General features: G+C 37.2%; 1 protein-coding gene across 3 annotated transcripts; it reads left to right on the forward strand.

The window, feature by feature from the left end:
* Positions 1 to 4,390: 4,390 nt before the first annotated feature.
* LOC125646972 (sialin-like) lies at positions 4,391 to 15,069 on the forward strand. Of its 3 annotated transcripts, XR_008795869.1 has the most exons (12): positions 4,391 to 4,796; positions 5,902 to 6,332; positions 6,423 to 6,718; positions 6,914 to 7,147; positions 7,241 to 7,328; positions 7,431 to 7,517; positions 7,741 to 7,892; positions 7,983 to 8,126; positions 8,222 to 8,354; positions 8,490 to 8,731; positions 10,361 to 12,342; positions 12,435 to 15,069. XR_008795869.1 is itself a non-coding variant. In XM_056139981.1 (11 exons), the coding sequence occupies exons 2-11, from the start codon at positions 5,918 to 5,920 to the stop codon at positions 10,574 to 10,576; spliced, it is 2,007 nt and encodes a 668-aa protein (XP_055995956.1). In that variant the 5' UTR covers positions 4,391 to 4,796; positions 5,902 to 5,917; the 3' UTR covers positions 10,577 to 15,069. The 3 variants fall into 3 exon arrangements, 2 of the variants coding, with proteins under 2 accessions (XP_055995956.1, XP_055995957.1); XM_056139981.1 differs by having other exon boundaries at positions 10,361 to 15,069; XM_056139982.1 differs by lacking the exon at positions 4,391 to 4,796 and adding an exon at positions 4,818 to 5,567 and having other exon boundaries at positions 10,361 to 15,069.
* Positions 15,070 to 17,059: the final 1,990 nt, after the last annotated feature.

The raw sequence follows: 17,059 nt of genomic DNA on the forward strand, positions 1-17,059 counted from the left end.
CATGCAGGCCTCAGTTGTAGTGTTAGAGACTGTTGCTGAGCGGCACAATCTAATCATTGCCAATGCCCCAGCTATGATTGAAGCAGTGGCCTATCAGTTCCCAGGGGAGTCTGTCCCCAAGGCACCTGATAAATGTACCATTGTGTGTTGGTCTGCTGGAGGGTGTGTTGTGTCTGTCTCTCGTGGAGATGACCCCGCGGATGCGGGGTTTGTGGCTTTGTCCTGTGCGGCCTGTTGGGATAGTAGTGTTCCCTCTCTAAGCAATGAACGGGATGGGTTTGATGCTTGTGGCTTCGCGAGTATCCATTGGTCGTGGGATGATGGCTATGCATCCCAGGTTCAACTAACAGTGAACCAGGGACAACCTAGGTTTGGTCATCGCAAGGGGGTACGAAAGAAAGTTAACGAGTTATGTGAGGGGTGTGAACTCCTCCATGCACACAGTACCCCGAAATGCGGGGAAGGGTAGATTAGGCTGCCGTAACCCAGCCGTTCTTGGGCAGGGGTATTTCCTTGTGGTGTTTCCGGATCTGCTGACCTGGAATATGTGATGTCCTCTGGTGTGATGTGTCGTTGCCGATGTCCAAGATGATGCCTGTCCTGTGACGTTTTCATGTGGAAAGTTTGTGACTCTGTGATGTGACTTTCCTGTGATCTGGATTTTCTGTGATGCGTTGTGTGACCGTGACTTACTGTGTTGTGAACTTTTTGGACTGCTAAATTGCTATGATTTTATAGAGTAAAGTTTATCATACTGTAAATCATAGGTGTAATTCATTCATTTATTTGTAGATTGTATGTATCTAATGTAAGTTATAGTGTTGCAGGTTTAATTTATCGGAATTGGGACATTCCTCCTCAAAACAGGGGGGAGTGTAGTGATTTTGGGAGGGTGGATTTTTTATATTTCTGGTCGGGCTCGGAGTCCTCTGAGCCTGCACGTGTTTTTCTCTTTCTCTTACCCGCGAACTCTAGGTATTTGTTAACCCCTTCTAAGTTGTTCTGTGTATTTGTGAATATATATCTGTTTATAAGTGTTTTCCGGTGTTCTTTGTGTGTAGGAAATCACTTTAGTTGTATTATATGATTAAATGATTTAAAAAACCCTTCAAGATTGTTCTTTGCTTTAATTGTAACTTTCAACGACTTATTTTTGGTCCTATGTGAAAAAAATTGTTGGATCTCAGCCAATGAGAGAGCTAGGAATTATTCAACCATATAATAACTTAAATAATCTCAGTGTTCAATACGTAAGTTCTAGTAATCTACGGGGCAAAACATTGTAATATACAGGACATGATCTGTAAGTTTCTTCACGTATGATGCCTGCGTGATTTCTCATTACACACAGGTTGATAATGAATATATCTTCTTTTGATTTATATGTATACATATGTGCACAATTCTTGCAATAAAAAATAGATAACGGGAAACAATCATATTTCATATCGCAAAGTGTTCTGTCGACGATAACAAGGCAATGGTACTCTCATATATACATTAAAACTCCGCCGCCATGAAACTTTTGATGCATACACGTGATCTACTTTGAATCTTTACCTTACATTACACTCCCTTCCCTCATATTCTCCCCTTAGCTAAAGTAAAGGTCTCGTAGATTACGTCCCGTGAATTTATTTTCAGCTTCAGTTTATTAGTGTTAGCGGATATTTACTGTGTATTCCTTACTGTTCATCATTTAACTCTCGGTTTTCATAAAGTTTTGATGGTGTTAGTTGGAAAATGTATGTATAATCGATAGTTTCGGTGAAATAAGCGTCCCGTATGATTACATTCTTAACTTTACAAATTAAAAACGTATTTAATCTGTGTTTCTAGCATTTTACTATATTACCAAACGGAAAAAACCCTCCATTTTTTGTTACACTTGGCGTTTACTTTAAAGACTATGTGACAAATTTATGATACATTTTTATGATGACAAGGCGCAAAGTCTACACGGACTCGTAAATTACAGAGCTTGATGCTATGTTATGCAACGTTGAATTACTTTTCAAAAAAAGCACCACCCAAAAAAGGAAATATATAGGAGTGAATTTATATTGACGTGGCATTTCACTCTCGATATTCGACGTCTTATTGTAGTAATACCCAAGAAATAAATGTAGGAAATGAAATGTGACATGGGCATTTTTCTAGATTTCTGATATACCAAAACATCTGCACTTTATTTCTAATTCCATAAGTTATTTTAGGTGTCATTCTTTATTTGCTGCATGCCTACTTAGAGACAAATAAACTATTTCAATGCAAAAGAAAAACACCATTCTGATTTCTTTAGACTTTAAAACCTGATGACATTGAAAACCACGGTTATGTGAAGATCAACGGGTGTATATATAGAAATATTTTTCGTTTCTTTGTATTTATGTTGTTCCTCGTCCCATCTCTCAAATAGAGAAGTTATTGTTATGTCCCCCCCCCCCTCACTGCTACGTACGGTCCTGAGTGTCATGCGAAGGAGCGACATGTCACCTACAGTTTGTGACGAAAAATTATCGATTTGACGTAAAGGAAGAAACAAACAATAAAATAGATTAGTAGAAAAATAAGCATCCATATTGATCTAAAATTATCTCAAACATTTTCCCCAGGAATTATGAATGTATTATGAGTACTTGATCGAATTTATGTTAACCTGAAATGAGTTATTAAAGAAATAAATAATCATTCATTTTTAGAAATACATGAAGGTATGGACTGTGACGCTTCACGCATATTTCATGACTCGCGTTACCCCCATGTATTTTCAAAATTGAAGTATATGCAGGGGCGTAGCTAGGGAATAATCAATGTGCGCGCTAATTTAGACAAGGTTGGAGGCTGCCTACCCCCCCCCTACCCCCCCCCCCCGAGGTGACGAAGCCACTGTAGTCCGGTGAATTTTCAAACTCTAAGGAAATGAAATTTAAATTTCCAGAATACAGGACTTACAAAAATAAATTTTGTTCTAAATCTTTTTTTTTTAAATTGAAGTATACCAATTTACAGTTTAAACAAGAATATGCTGAATGTTGAAGTTATCCTTCTGGATATTGTCATAGATTCATTGGAAATTGTTGGAATAGTCACGGCGCCATTGAGAAGGGTTGTAGAAGATTCAGCATTCTCCGTATTTTCTCTCGTGTTTGTACATTGTTGTAATGACGATTTACTGACGATCAAATCCGTGATTTTCTACTGTGTATTAAAACATTCTGCTTCTCAACACATTTGTTTACGTACATGTACCAAATATTGTGAAAGCGATAATGATTTTCAAATCGGTAAAACTAAAAGAACCATACGCGCTACAAAAAAGGCATTACGATTAGTACCTATATATCAAAGTCTTATCTTTACGGTTTATAAATCAGGAATTTATTCACTGGATAAAATGGGGGGGGGGGAACCCTGGTAAACTATTGATAATGAAAAAGTTTATATTTTCCATAGATAAACAATTACTTTTTCAGGTAATATAACATGTTGTCAAGGGCAATAACTCCTATGCTGGTATTTCCTCTATGGAATGCAAATGATACAATGATTTCCCTAATATCCACAATCAGTTTATACAAATTGATGAATTAGCCATTTTTCTAAAGTTTTGGTATTAAAATTTTGTCATTTTTAACATTTTTTTAATCTATTCTTATTATACTGTTTTATGAAAATGTGTGATTTTCTGATGCTGACCTATACTGTCTGACATCTTAAAAAACTTAAGGTGGCAACATACACATTTTATTTAGTTATTAATTAAACTAAATTATATTTAGTGGAAATTAATACAGCTTTTAAATTTTCAACCATTAATATGGATATGTCACTGTCATGTGAGGACGGAGCTACCTTACTTTCATATCTCAAAATTCCCAGCAATCAAAATAGACATACACTGTACATGTACGTGTATATCTATTTGTATTCATACGTGTATTGTTTACAACTTCTACACATTCATGACACTATCATCAGAATTTGTAGAGAAATGAAAAGTAAAAACATTGGAAATGGAAATGTTTTGAAATATCATCGACTGAGGGTACAACTTAGACGGGGGGGGGGGGGGATATAAGCCACGCCTGTCGCTCAATATCCCATCAATTCATTGAATAAATATTGTTTTAACCAACCTCGACTGTGGGACATTGCATTGTTTGCTTTTGATGATGATGGCGGTAAGGACCAAGGTTTTTTTTCTTCTTCTTCAATAATCATTCTAAAGACAGAGCATATCATAAGAAATAAAATTGTGTTAACTTTATGTTATTTATTTATTCATTTTTTATCAAATTCATTTTGGAGGAAATAGTCATGTATTATAAGTGGCAGATTTACAACCCCGCAATTCTTCTCGCCAGTGTTTGGGTCTGGCAGCTGTGGCAGATATTGCTGCTACAGGGTTAAACATGCCAATGAAATTGCCAATATTTATACTAACATTATTGATAAATTATGTAACGAGAAATATTTCACAAGAATACCAATGATCTTATAAAAATCGATATTCTATCGTGATAAGAAAACAACAACAAAGTCTAGTGTATGCTTTGTTTATTCCGATATTCTACTTATTGATGAGTCTGCTGAAGGTGTGCGTACTGCGCAGTCAGACTATATAGTAATGTTCCGTCTCTGGAACGCCTAGTGATCCCACACGGTGGACTTTATCGCTGACCTCGGTGTCATTTTCTACACATGACCCTAACAGGAGGGGGATATCGGTGGCTGAAAATCACAAACTATCTGTTCATTGGAAACAAAACACAACGCGCACTTATTGGAAAGAGGTAAGATGAATTTATGGTTGACCAGAATTACAAATTTACTGAAGAAAAAAACCTTTAAAACTTATATAATGATAAATTATTTTTCTCTTCTTTTTTTTTCCCGAACCGGTCTTTGCACTACAAAGTATTCCCATTCAAAAAAAAGCAAACCGCACATACATGTGCAATGAAATTTTATGACTCAAAAACGATAATACGACATTAAGAAAATATATGCTATAATATATTGTAGCATCAGCTTTTCTAGAATAAATGTCCTATTTCACCTTGAATGACATTGGTTCTCCGGAGAAAATAAATCGATATCAATGCTGGCAGGAACTCAGGTTTGATGATGATTTTCACATTAACAGAATAAAGTGAAAGGAAACATACGATGACAGAGGAGGGTAGCTTTCCTCACGACGATCCCCAGAAGAGGGGTTCTCTTAATTATATCTTTATAATCATGATTACTGTCAAAATATTTGTACGAAGAAATGTGATTCAGAGTCTCACTGATAACAATACCAGAGAAAGGTGAACATATCGTATGTTTCGAACATCTCTGTGCAAATCCTACAGATATATGCCGTCCATTTTATGATAAAAATAAAGTTTCGTGGTTTATTTTTAATGTGGAGTGGGATTGCTAAAACTCACCCTCGTCGTGCCCTTGGAAACAGTAACTGAGTACGACCGTTCGGACATCCGATTTTAGTGACTTCCGCTGTGTTAAAACACTACTGTTTTGTTTGTGTGGAGAACTTTATGGAGTAACCGATTTGATGTGTGAGTGAAACTATTATGCATTTCTTCATATTATTTTTAAAAATTGAATTAAAGAAACGCTGATAAAAATGTATTACAATTGTTTCTAAGCAATACACATATTGTCATGTTCTTAGAGTTATGGTTAAGCCTATCTATAACCCTCAGTTACTTCGGCCTGACATCTCCCCCCGGTAGGCTAGGTTTCCCTGTAGGTTCACTTATACCATGCAGCTACAAGTACGAAACAAAATTCAGATATCGAGAAAACTAACGTGCATTTTCAATATCTCGTCTGATTTTCCAGCTGATATATTGTATTTAAAGTTCATCCAACGCGATATGTATTTTGCAGAATAAAGTGAATCAGAATGGACATCTCAGGCCAGCCGGATTCCTCCATCGCTCCAGATGAGAATACAGTCAACACGAACCCCCCAACACACCCGTCACGCGCGGATAAAGTCGACTCCAAACCCAAACGCACATCCTCCAGCAACTCGGACAGAGAAAGCCTGGTTTTTACAAATAGGAGTGAATCCACTAGAAGCGCTGAACATCCCAGTGTTAAGTACACTCGACGCAAAGAATCTGGACAAAGTTCCTTCTTACGCGGCAAAACGAGCCTTAAAAATTCTAGCTTCAGCCAGAGTCCAGGAAGTGATGCTTTGCGCAAAAGTTTACGACGCATGCGCAGTTCCAGTCTTAGTTACCCTCATCATGACTCCATAGTGTCTGCTTTTATTGAAAAACACGATCTACCGTCTTTTGTTGACCAAAAACAAGGCAAGTAACCCAAGAGCTAATCTTCCAACTTTGCACATAAACTGTCTGTTAAAGTATTATCCTCTCATTGAGCCTCTGGTATGATTTTAGTTCCCTGGTGGACGTCTTGGCGAGTTCGTTTTTCCGGTCTCTGTTTTGTGGGTTTCTTCTTTCTGTATGCCCAAAGAGTCAACCTCAGCATCGCTATCGTCTGTATGATCAAGACAGAGCTCTCGGCACCGGAAATCAAGTATCACTCAAATGCCACCAATGTCTCTGTCTCCGGGACGCTTCCTCAGAACGTCACAGCAGGATATGAACAAGGTTTCTTAAATCAGACCAGCGCTCCAGGGGGTTCATCTATTGTGACCAAAACATGCCCAGAGCCGTCGGATTCTCAGAACTTGGTATATTTGTTTTAATTTTAAGACCTGCGGAGTTAATGGTATTGATATAAATACTGTTACTATGTATTTGAATAGCACATCCATATCGCGACGACACTAGTTTTACCATAGCTGTGCAAGAAGATAAATGGTTGGCGAGACAATTTTGTCACGTTTTGTATTTGCCACATGTCATTGAATGCTATTCTTTTATAGGAGGGTGAGTTTACGTGGGACAAATCTCTTCAAGGGGGAATTCTTGGAGCTTTCTTCTGGGGATATACGGTGATGCAGATTCCCTCGGGTGTCCTCTCGGAACGCTTCGGTCCTCGCTATATGATTTTTACAGGAATGTTGATTGTTTCTATTTTGACCATCTTGTCTCCATTTCTTGCCCGTGGAAGTCCTTATTTACTTATAGGTACACGTGCACTCTTAGGAATAGGAGAGGTAAGGAAGTCGTGTCTCGCTTACCTATACACTATATTTTATTCTAGCGGTAAGTTTTTGACAGTTGAACTTAATAAAATATATCTTTTGCAGGCAACGATGTATCCAGGAGCACAGGTTTTTTGGTCCAAATGGTCGCCTCCGCATGAAAGAAGCCGACTTGTAGCCTTTGCGTTTGGAGGTGAGTGTAAACACTAGACAAGGACTGGAAGTAGCAATGACTACTAAGAGGAAAGAGGATTTTTCTGGAACTGTTTGGATCTGACATTTTTTTAATTTTTAGGCTCTCAGCTTGGAAATGCACTGGCCTTTCCTATATCCAGTCTTCTCTGTGAATATGGCGGCTGGCCGTCAATCTTTTTTTTCTTAGGTAAGCATAAAATTACAAAAAAGTGAGTTCAAACACCTAGTTCTCCATTCACTGATTACACTACCATTCCATATTTCAACAACATTAGGTATTAATTGTATCATTATCTATTACGAAGAACACGTACGGTAGTCATGTTACGTTAAAATAGAATTTCCCATAGAAATACTGGAAACTTTTACAACATCTCTGGTGTTCCATTAATAGGACCATTTCATCTTAGGATCCTGCTCGTTGGTTTGGACGCTGCTTTGGGGGTTCTTCGCCAGGAACAGCCCCGGGGAGATGCCAAATATTACAGATGTTGAAAAAAAGTATATCGAACATTCACTTGGAAAAGATAGACTTCCGGAGCAAGTTGATCTACGGAAAAAGGTTCGAAATGTTGAGTTTAACACAATTGTTTTTCAAATTAAATCTGAGATATCTTTGATGCCGTTTGTCGTGCAAACGTAATTTTTGTAGAGCAAGCCATGGAAATCTTTTTTGACGTCACTTCCAGTTTGGGCTATTCTTGTTGCCAACGCCGCTGGTAACTACGGTGCCTACATGCTCTTGACTCAGATGCCGACGTACTTAAAGGAAGTTCTCAAATTCGACATTAAGTCTGTAAGGAGATGAACACGATCACTCAAATACTCACCGAACACATGTGTAATTGAATGAATGACTGGGATACTGTATGAATTGGCGTTTCTTTTCAGAATGGTCTTTATTCTATGATACCGTACCTGGCATTCTGGCTGATTATTATTTTGGCGGGAATTTTTGCTGACGCTCTTATTTCAAATGAAATACTCAGCATCAAATGGACAAGAAAGCTGTTTTGTGCAATAGGTAACAAACATACATGTACATCGTCTAGATATTGATAAAGATGCTGGAGTGTGGAGAACTAAAGAAGCAATAAGATACTATAACATTGCCAAACCACGATCAGTAATGTGAACATGACCGGGGTTTCTTTTGTAGGGCACTTTGTACCCGCGGCTTTTCTGATTGGTTTGGGTTACATGACGTGTTTCCAACAAGAAGGCGCCATTGCGCTCTTGTCGCTGTCTATGGCCTTCTGTGGCTTTCAATTTCCCTCCGTATTTGTCAACCATGGTGATATCGCTCCAAATTATGCAGGAACTATTTTTGGAATCACCAACACTGGAGCAAGTATCCCAGGGATCATTGCGCCATATGTGGTGGCATCTATCACTGTCAACGTAGGTTTTACCTCAATTTATAACGTATTCAGCATATACACCACATATTTCAACATTTACCCATATTTATCACCATTTACCTCGTACATCTCAACATTTACCTCACACATCTCAATATTTACCTCACATAACTCAACATTTACCTCACACATCTCAACATTTACTTTACATATCTCAACATTTACCTCACACATCTCAATATTTACCTCACACATCTCAACATTTACCTCACACATCTCAACATTTACCTCATACATCTCAACATTTACCTCACACATCTCAACATTTACCTCATACATCTCAACATTTACCTCACACATCTTAACATTTACCTCATACATCTCAACATTTACCTCACACATCTCAATATTTACCTCACATAACTCAATATTTACCTCACATAACTCAACATTTACCTCACACATCTCAACATTTACTTTACATATCTCAACATTTACCTCACACATCTCAATATTTACCTCACACATCTCAATATTTACCTCACACATCTCAACATTTACCTCACACATCTCAACATTTACCTCATACATCTCAACATTCACTTCACATCGTTAGTCAACTTAAATGCTTGTTTTCTAGGAATTAGATTTTCTATTCGAAATTTAACTTGAAAATCAGAGGTGATATATAAGTTGATACTACAAGCGACTCTGTCTAGTCTAGTCAACTAACTATCTCTAAATAACAGGGTCATGTGATTTTTAGTGAACCAAAGCAAAAACTTTTGTTGTTTGATCAGACTTATCATGTCTGTCTGTTCGCCTGTCTCATGGTACCATGATTATAAAGTAGACAAATCGGAAGCTCGGACAATAAGGTTGTTATGACCATTAAGTCAGATCACTTGGTTATAATGGGGTCGCAAAGAATCATACGATGACTGTGTTAACTGTCTGGACCAAAACTTTGTAGCAAGATCTGTTTGTTTACGTTACTATCGTATTAAAGTATCTTACAAAGGTCAAGAACAAATGGATTTGCCATATGAATTCTTCTTCAGTCTTGACTTTGAATGTCACGGGTCCTCGGAGATGACCTTAAAAACGAATGTCTCGTGTCACGGTAGGTGTGGCACGCTAAAGAACCCTCACTGCTCAATGGCAGTAAGAGCCGAGGATAGGCCTAAATTTGAACCCTTCACCGGTCTTGGTGACGTTTCCATATGAGTGAAAAATTCTCGAGAGGAACGTTAAACAAGATACAATCAATCAATCTTAACTTTGTAAATCGGATAACCATGTCTGACAGGAGTTACTATGCAATCTGGCACGAGACCTGGTCATTAAAGTGCGAGTGTCTCACGTAGACAGAATTAAGTCTCCTTGGGACAATAATCCATTCGCTTACACAATGATGTGGTAATGTCACGACCGGACTCAATGACATCTCAGTATTTTAGAATTAGAGCAAGTTCTATTTCAGTCTACTTTTGAGGAGATTTGAAAATTACTAGCTCGGATCTATCTTGATATAATAGCTCTGAATTGCTGACTCGCGATATCTTTTTCAAAGCAACGCAACGTCAATTTGTCTTTTCTTTTGTAACTGCCAAACAATGCGTCTAATTCTCCTGCCTGATTAAAACTAATGAATCAGATTAATTTTCAGAAAACTCAAGAAGAATGGCTTGTAGCGTTTTATATTGCCGCTGTAATCTACTGTCTGGGGGCCATTTTCTTTCTCATCTTCTCTGATGGAGAAATTCAAGAATGGGCCAAGGACGAAGAGGAAATGGAGGAGGTGATTGACTCAATGGTCGACAAACTACCGGAAGTGGAGGAAACACCTGAAGATGATGACGTGTTTAAAAATGAAATGAAGTAGCGTTGTTTTCATATATATGTTTGAATATATTTTTTTTTACCGCCCTTGGTTAATCAAAACTTGAGGAGAATTATATGTTTAGTCCTTACATTTAGATAGGTATAAATACTCATTCTGTTCTGCTGAATCACTCAGACATTCTAAATTGGTATAATGCACTACTCACTGTCTTATGTTGAATGAGATATTCTCAATAGGTATAACGCTCTCCTGAATGAGACATTTTAAATAGGTATAACGCTCTGCTGAATGAGACATTTTAAATAGGTATAACGGTCTACTGAATGAGACATTTTAAATAGGTATAACGCTCTGCTGAATGAGACACTTTAAATACATGTAGGCATGGTCTTCTACTCAGTTTTAAATTGAATCAGACATTTTAAATGTACATGTAGGTATAGCCCTCTACTCGCTGTTTTAAGTTGAATGATATATTTTAAATAGGAATAACGCTCTATACTGAGTGAGACATTTTAAATGCATGTAGGCATATAGCTCTCATTGTCTTATGCTGAATCACACTCCGGCCTTTCGTATACATGTATCAGTAGTCAATATTCCTTAGAATTAATGGATGCATAAAACGGAAGTACGTGACTGAGAGAGAAACGTCAAAATTGTTGATGAGTCTGTCGTGCATTAATGAAGCAAAAGAACATTTTTACTGATCCCCCAAAAAATCTAATATCAGGTATCGTCATCATCAGTAATTTTCTGGGAGTTGATGGGGAAATTAGACTAGAGAAACCGTTAAATAGGGAGAGTTGCGAAAAAGTCTCGAGAAATCTCGCCAAGGAATTCTTCTAATGTTTTGATGACACCTCAGTGCAGCTTTATTGTGATGCATCAATATTTGTCGTGACGTTGGGTGTTGCTTTCATCTACTTAAGGCAAGATTCACACCGCAGATTTCGTCGTTGTGTGGTTACAAGTATTTCGCCGGGGGATACCGTGTTCCAAACTGTTGACATTTTGCGCCACGTGTTCTTCACTCAGATACGCAACGTTTTCAATTAAAACTTAAACACTGAATCTCAATTCATAGATAGAGTTGTGGATGTGGAATTTAGAACAATTCATGGATAGAGTTGTGGATGTGGAATTTAGAACAATTCATAGATAGAGTTGTGGATGTGGAATTTAGAACAATTCATGGATAGAGTTGTGGATGTGGAGTTTAGAACAATTCATAGATAGAGTTGTGGATGTGGAATTTAGAACAATTCATAGATAGAGTTGTGGATGTGGAATTTAGAACAATTCATGGATAGAGTTGTGGATGTGGAATTTAGAACAATTCATAGATAGAGTTGTGGATGTGGAATTTAGAACAATTCATAGATAGAGTTGTGGATGTGGAATTTAGAACAATTCATAGATAGAGTTGTGGATGTGGAATTTAAAACAATTCATAGATAGAGTTGTGGATGTGGAATTTAGAACAATTCATAGATAGAGTTGTGGATGTGGAATTTAGAACAATTCATGGATAGAGTTGTGGATGTGGAATTTAGAACAATTTGATATTTTCCCCTAGTAAACAAAATTAAGAAATACAGGGGATATAGTAGTAAACACAGCAAATAAAAAGTCATATAATTATAGATCTCGGAAGCACAGATTAAGTCTGAAGGTCATTCAGCCGCTGTCCTAATGGCAGTAATAGAGTGTGTGAAGGTCATTAAATTGCTGTCCTAATGGCAGTAATAGAGTGTGAAGGTCATTGAATTGCTGTCATAATGGCAGTAATGGAGTGTGTGAAGGTCATTAAATCGCTGTCATAATGCCTGGCAGTAATCGAGTGTCTGCAGGTCTTTAGGTCGCTGTCATAATGGTAGTAATCGAGTGTGTGAAGGTCATTAAATCGCTGTCATAATGGCAGTAATAGAGTGTGAAGGTCATTAAATCGCTGTCATAATGGCAGTAATAGAGGGTGTGAAGGTCATTAAATCCCTGTCATAATGCCTGGCAGTAATCGAGTGTCTGCAGGTCTTTAGGCCGCTGTCATAATGGTAGTAATCGAGTGTAACGAGTTATGGACAATACATAAATAAAACTTCTACAATTTACAGCCGATTACAATTACAATTAAACGTAGACTTGAAACCATGCACAATATTTCATTGTAATTGCAGATATGCATATTGTCAGGACAGATGGATCCAACTGTTTTCCTAAAAGTTATAGTGGATCTAATAGGAGTGCAGGGAGTAAAATAACACTGTACTTCTCCTATATGGCTTATCGATAAGCCTTGAAATTTTGTACAATACTTCATTATCATATATTGATGTTAACATTGTTCTGACAAAAGATTTAATAATTTTCTACAATTTACAGTGGATCAAAGAGGAGTGTGTATAGCTTTTTCATTGTACAATGGTATGTTCATTTTCTTATGGTAGCTCCACCCTCATGGGACTTATCAAAATTAATGGTTCAAAGTAGAAAAGTTGTATTGATTTCCACTTGATATATGTTAAAGTCAATAACCGAAGAGAATATATATGTTGCTAGATTTTTAAAGATGTCAGACATACAAAAACAAAAGTTGATATCAACATCAGAAAATCGCACATTTTCATTAAATAACATAATAATGATAAATAAAAACTGGTTAAACTGACAAAATTTCAATTTCAATAGTTTCAAAAAAAAGACTGCTGCCTTATACATACATGCATATATATATATATATATATATATATATATATATATATATATATGAATTAATTGTGGATATCAAGGAAATCATTGCATTATAGACATACATTAGAGAAATACCAGCATAGGAGTTATCGCCCTTGATAACATTTTTGTAATATAGATAATTGATTATTTATAGAAAATGTAAACTTTTTCAATATCAAATTGTTTACCTTTTTTTTTATATAACCCAGTGAATAAAATTACTCCTAAAGATGTATTTCTATCATGGACAAATTTTAATGAAATAAAGATTTTGCAAAAACCCATGACGTCACACGAGGGTGGAATTACTGTAAGGCATTGGTCTCATCGTTGTTGAATCTTCCCTCCATCTTTTCCCTCAATGCACAAAGTACAGTTTATAATGGCTATGTTCTAGTTCATGCTCTCTCCTCCATACCATGCAGTAAATCAAGCGGATGGGGTCGTAATTTAGAGCACTCTCAATTTGGAAAGCTAGGGACACATTTATTTTTAACTAAAACAAATCACAATTTTTCTAGATTTCATTTCTCTTGGCACTAGTGATTCTTTTCACTAACTAATACTCAGATGACAGGGGACCTCTTCTGTAGTTTCGCACTTGCTACATGGAGTGTGAAAGAAGAGGTAATGATTAATTTTAGGGACAAAATTCTGTAGGTCAAGGTCATTCTACGAAATAGGATACTGCATAATATTATACATTTTACATGTTGTTGACATCATATAAACTGCATTATTCCATTCTGCTTGAGATATTGAATAGTGGTTCAAAAGATTATTCATGGCAAGGAGGCGTCCATCTTTGCGTAGCCAAAGTTCTTATAGAAGTCCTGGCTCTTCATAACTCATGGGAACCGAAGATTCATGTAAGCTGTTATGATCAAAAGTTCTTCGTCGTCATTTTCAATATCTCTCGAACCATTGAGCTGTTTTCAATGAAACTTGCAACAAAGCATTCTCAGGTAGTGAAATTCAATCTTCCTTCCAAGTTTCTTTAAATCATCATCCCCAAGGCCAAGATGGGACCACAACAACAGTAATTCAAAGTCATATATATAATCGTATATATAATTCTTTAAAATTCGTACCGATAAGAACATAGGTTCAATTTAACAAATTAACAGCCAAATGGCCCACATAATCACGTAGATTAAAGTTTGTTCTCATCTTGACCTCCAGGGTCAGGACGAGGTCACATTGGAGAATATATGTTATATTTTTAATTGTAAATGTCATCCTGTAGTTTACGTTCAAGTTTGTGCACATCATGAACCCCTGCTGCATCAGAACAGAAATTCAAAGTTTAATATACCATGTATGTGGATTTAGAATTGTTCTCCTAAGGGGGGGGGGGGGGGGGGGGCTCACAATAGCGCTTTTGAGTTTACAATGGAGTATTTACAGTAATCTAACATTTGATACAATTCATGAAAATGACAATCAAACACTCTTACCCATGTAGAGTCAATCGTAATTACTCAGCTATTTCCGTAACCGCAAATAAACCGGTTACGGAAAAGGACAAGCGCGTGATTCGATTGATGTTGAGTATATGGTGGCCCGCTATTAGGACTTGGCTTCTCAATTGTTCAGTCATCACTAGTGTTCCAATAAGAGATGACTCGGGTGAGCGTTGTGACCCACGAGCCTCTTGTGTTATGCTGTGTTCAGTAAAATATTTTTGTTAATTCCAGAGATCAAATTAACACTATTTTTTTTTTAGTGTGTTGTATTGTATGATTTTGGTATCAAACTTTTGTGCCGAAAGTTGTTAATAAAATTATACTTTATAATAAGTTGTCTTCCTTCGTTTCTGCTAAAATTACTCGGGAATAATGGATTGTCGACTTGGAAAATCGCTATTCAGTTGATGGTTGTCGTAAACAAAATTCCTTAAGCAGGAACGAACCCACGCTTTTTTTTTTTAAAGGAGGGGGTCTACCTTACTTTAGGTTTTCAAAGGGGGATCCATCCTCAAAATGCATTATTTTTACCCTTTTTTAAATACATCTAGCAATTTGGGGGGAATCTCCCCCATCTGGATCCGCCACTGATAAGACTCAGGGATGAAGATAAATTCAACTGTTAGTAGATTTGTGTTAAGGTCTGATGCTCAAGACAGAGAGAATGTTATGTTTTATAAAACCTACAATTAGCTGCACAGGTTTCAGATCTACATGTATTCTGTTTGGTCACATTAGTCATTCGGTTGACCTCTATCCTCGTCGCCCGTCGTTATTTTTTTTAATATCTTGGACTTCTCAGAAACTATCAGGGCTCATAAACAATTTTCACAAAAATCGCTGTGTAGCATGTTTGGGTCTAAGGGTAAAAATAATATGAATTCCTTAGGGGTGTAGCATAACCTATCAAAGAAATACAAAATTAAGAGTCGGGCAAACACGGACCCCTGGACACTCCACAGATACAAGGATCAGGTGCCCAGGAGGAGTAAGCATCCTCTGTCGACCGGTCACACCCGCCGTGAGTCCTACATCCTGATCAGGTAAACGAAGTAATCCGTAGTCAAAATCAGTGTGCCAAGAACAGCCTGACAATTGGCATGAAACATGTCAGACAGCACATGACCCTATGACAGGTTGTATTAGCAAACTAGATCGTTGTAACGAATAACAATATTTCATTATCACGTACATATGGTGTTTATGTCTCTCAACTGATTCAATACGCGATAGTATATCAATTTTAAATCGAGGCAAGCTACTGACAAATAAGTTGATGTTACACGGATTTCAACAGTCTTGTTTGAAGTCTGCATTTTGCGAATACTATGGTCATTATAATGATCTTATTTGCGAATACAACCTGTCGTTAGGTCGAATGTTGTCTGACGTGTTTCATATGAAGTGTTAGACCGTTGTTTACATACAGATTTTGATTGAATTACTCTGTTTAATCCCATCCTGAAAGGTGTGGCCGGTAAACAGGGGATCCTTACTCCTACTAGAGACTTAATCCCACCATTGGTGTGTTCAGGGGTCCGTGTTTGTCCTACTTTTAATTTGTGTATTCTCTATGGGATTTCTGATATTGATCACTGTTCATTATTTTCACTTCTCATCAAAATATTTTCTTCTGAATGTCTAGCACATAGTCCGAGTGCAAAATCACAATGACCTCTGCGAAATCTGTCACAACATTGTGGAATTCGTAACCCGTGGGTAAGGATGCCTGACACCAAACTGAGAATATGTTACTTTTTAAAAAAAAAAAATGCGATGCACACTTGACCATCTTGCAAACAAAGAATGTATCCATTTCCAATCTCAATGGCTGTGTAAGCATGTGACAGTGTGGAGGGAATTCCATCTCAATGATTGTGTAAGTGTGTGACAGTGTGGAGAGAGTTCCATCTCAATGACAGTGTAAGTGTGTGGCAGTGTGGAGAGAGTTCCATTTCAATGACTGTGTGACAGTATGGAGAGAGTTCCATTTCAATGATTGTGTAAGCGTGTGACAGTGTGGAGAGAGTTCCATCGTCATCGAAACGGAAGTACCGGTATTTGACTTGCCTAGATGGTCGAACGGTTTAGCGTGCTGTTAAGATTTGGTTCCTCAGGTCGCGAGTTCAATGCCGGATAGGGGCGGAATCTTTATATCGTGAATTTCTCCGTGTTTTGTATACATGTCCATATAGATAAAAACAGCACAAAGCCGATTGACTATACTCAACTAGTTTTTGTAATAATTCTTCACGGGTATAACTATGAATATACTTAATTATGATTGGATGATTTTTCTATACTTATTTCTATATACTAATAT

This window comes from Ostrea edulis, chromosome 6, assembly GCF_947568905.1.
Source record: "Ostrea edulis chromosome 6, xbOstEdul1.1, whole genome shotgun sequence".
Lineage (NCBI taxonomy): Eukaryota > Metazoa > Mollusca > Bivalvia > Ostreida > Ostreidae > Ostrea > Ostrea edulis.

What these genes read in the sequence shown, in the direction of transcription:
- LOC125646972 (XM_056139981.1), top strand. Translation starts at nt 5,918, where the DNA reads ATGGACATCTCAGGCCAGCCGGATTCCTCCATCGCTCCAGATGAGAAT. An exon ending in TCAAATTCGACATTAAGTCT is followed by an intron (nt 8,127 to 8,221) that starts GTAAGGAGATGA and finishes GTTTCTTTTCAG; the next exon opens with AATGGTCTTTATTCTATGAT. An exon ending in AAAGCTGTTTTGTGCAATAG is followed by an intron (nt 8,355 to 8,489) that starts GTAACAAACATA and finishes TTTCTTTTGTAG; the next exon opens with GGCACTTTGTACCCGCGGCT.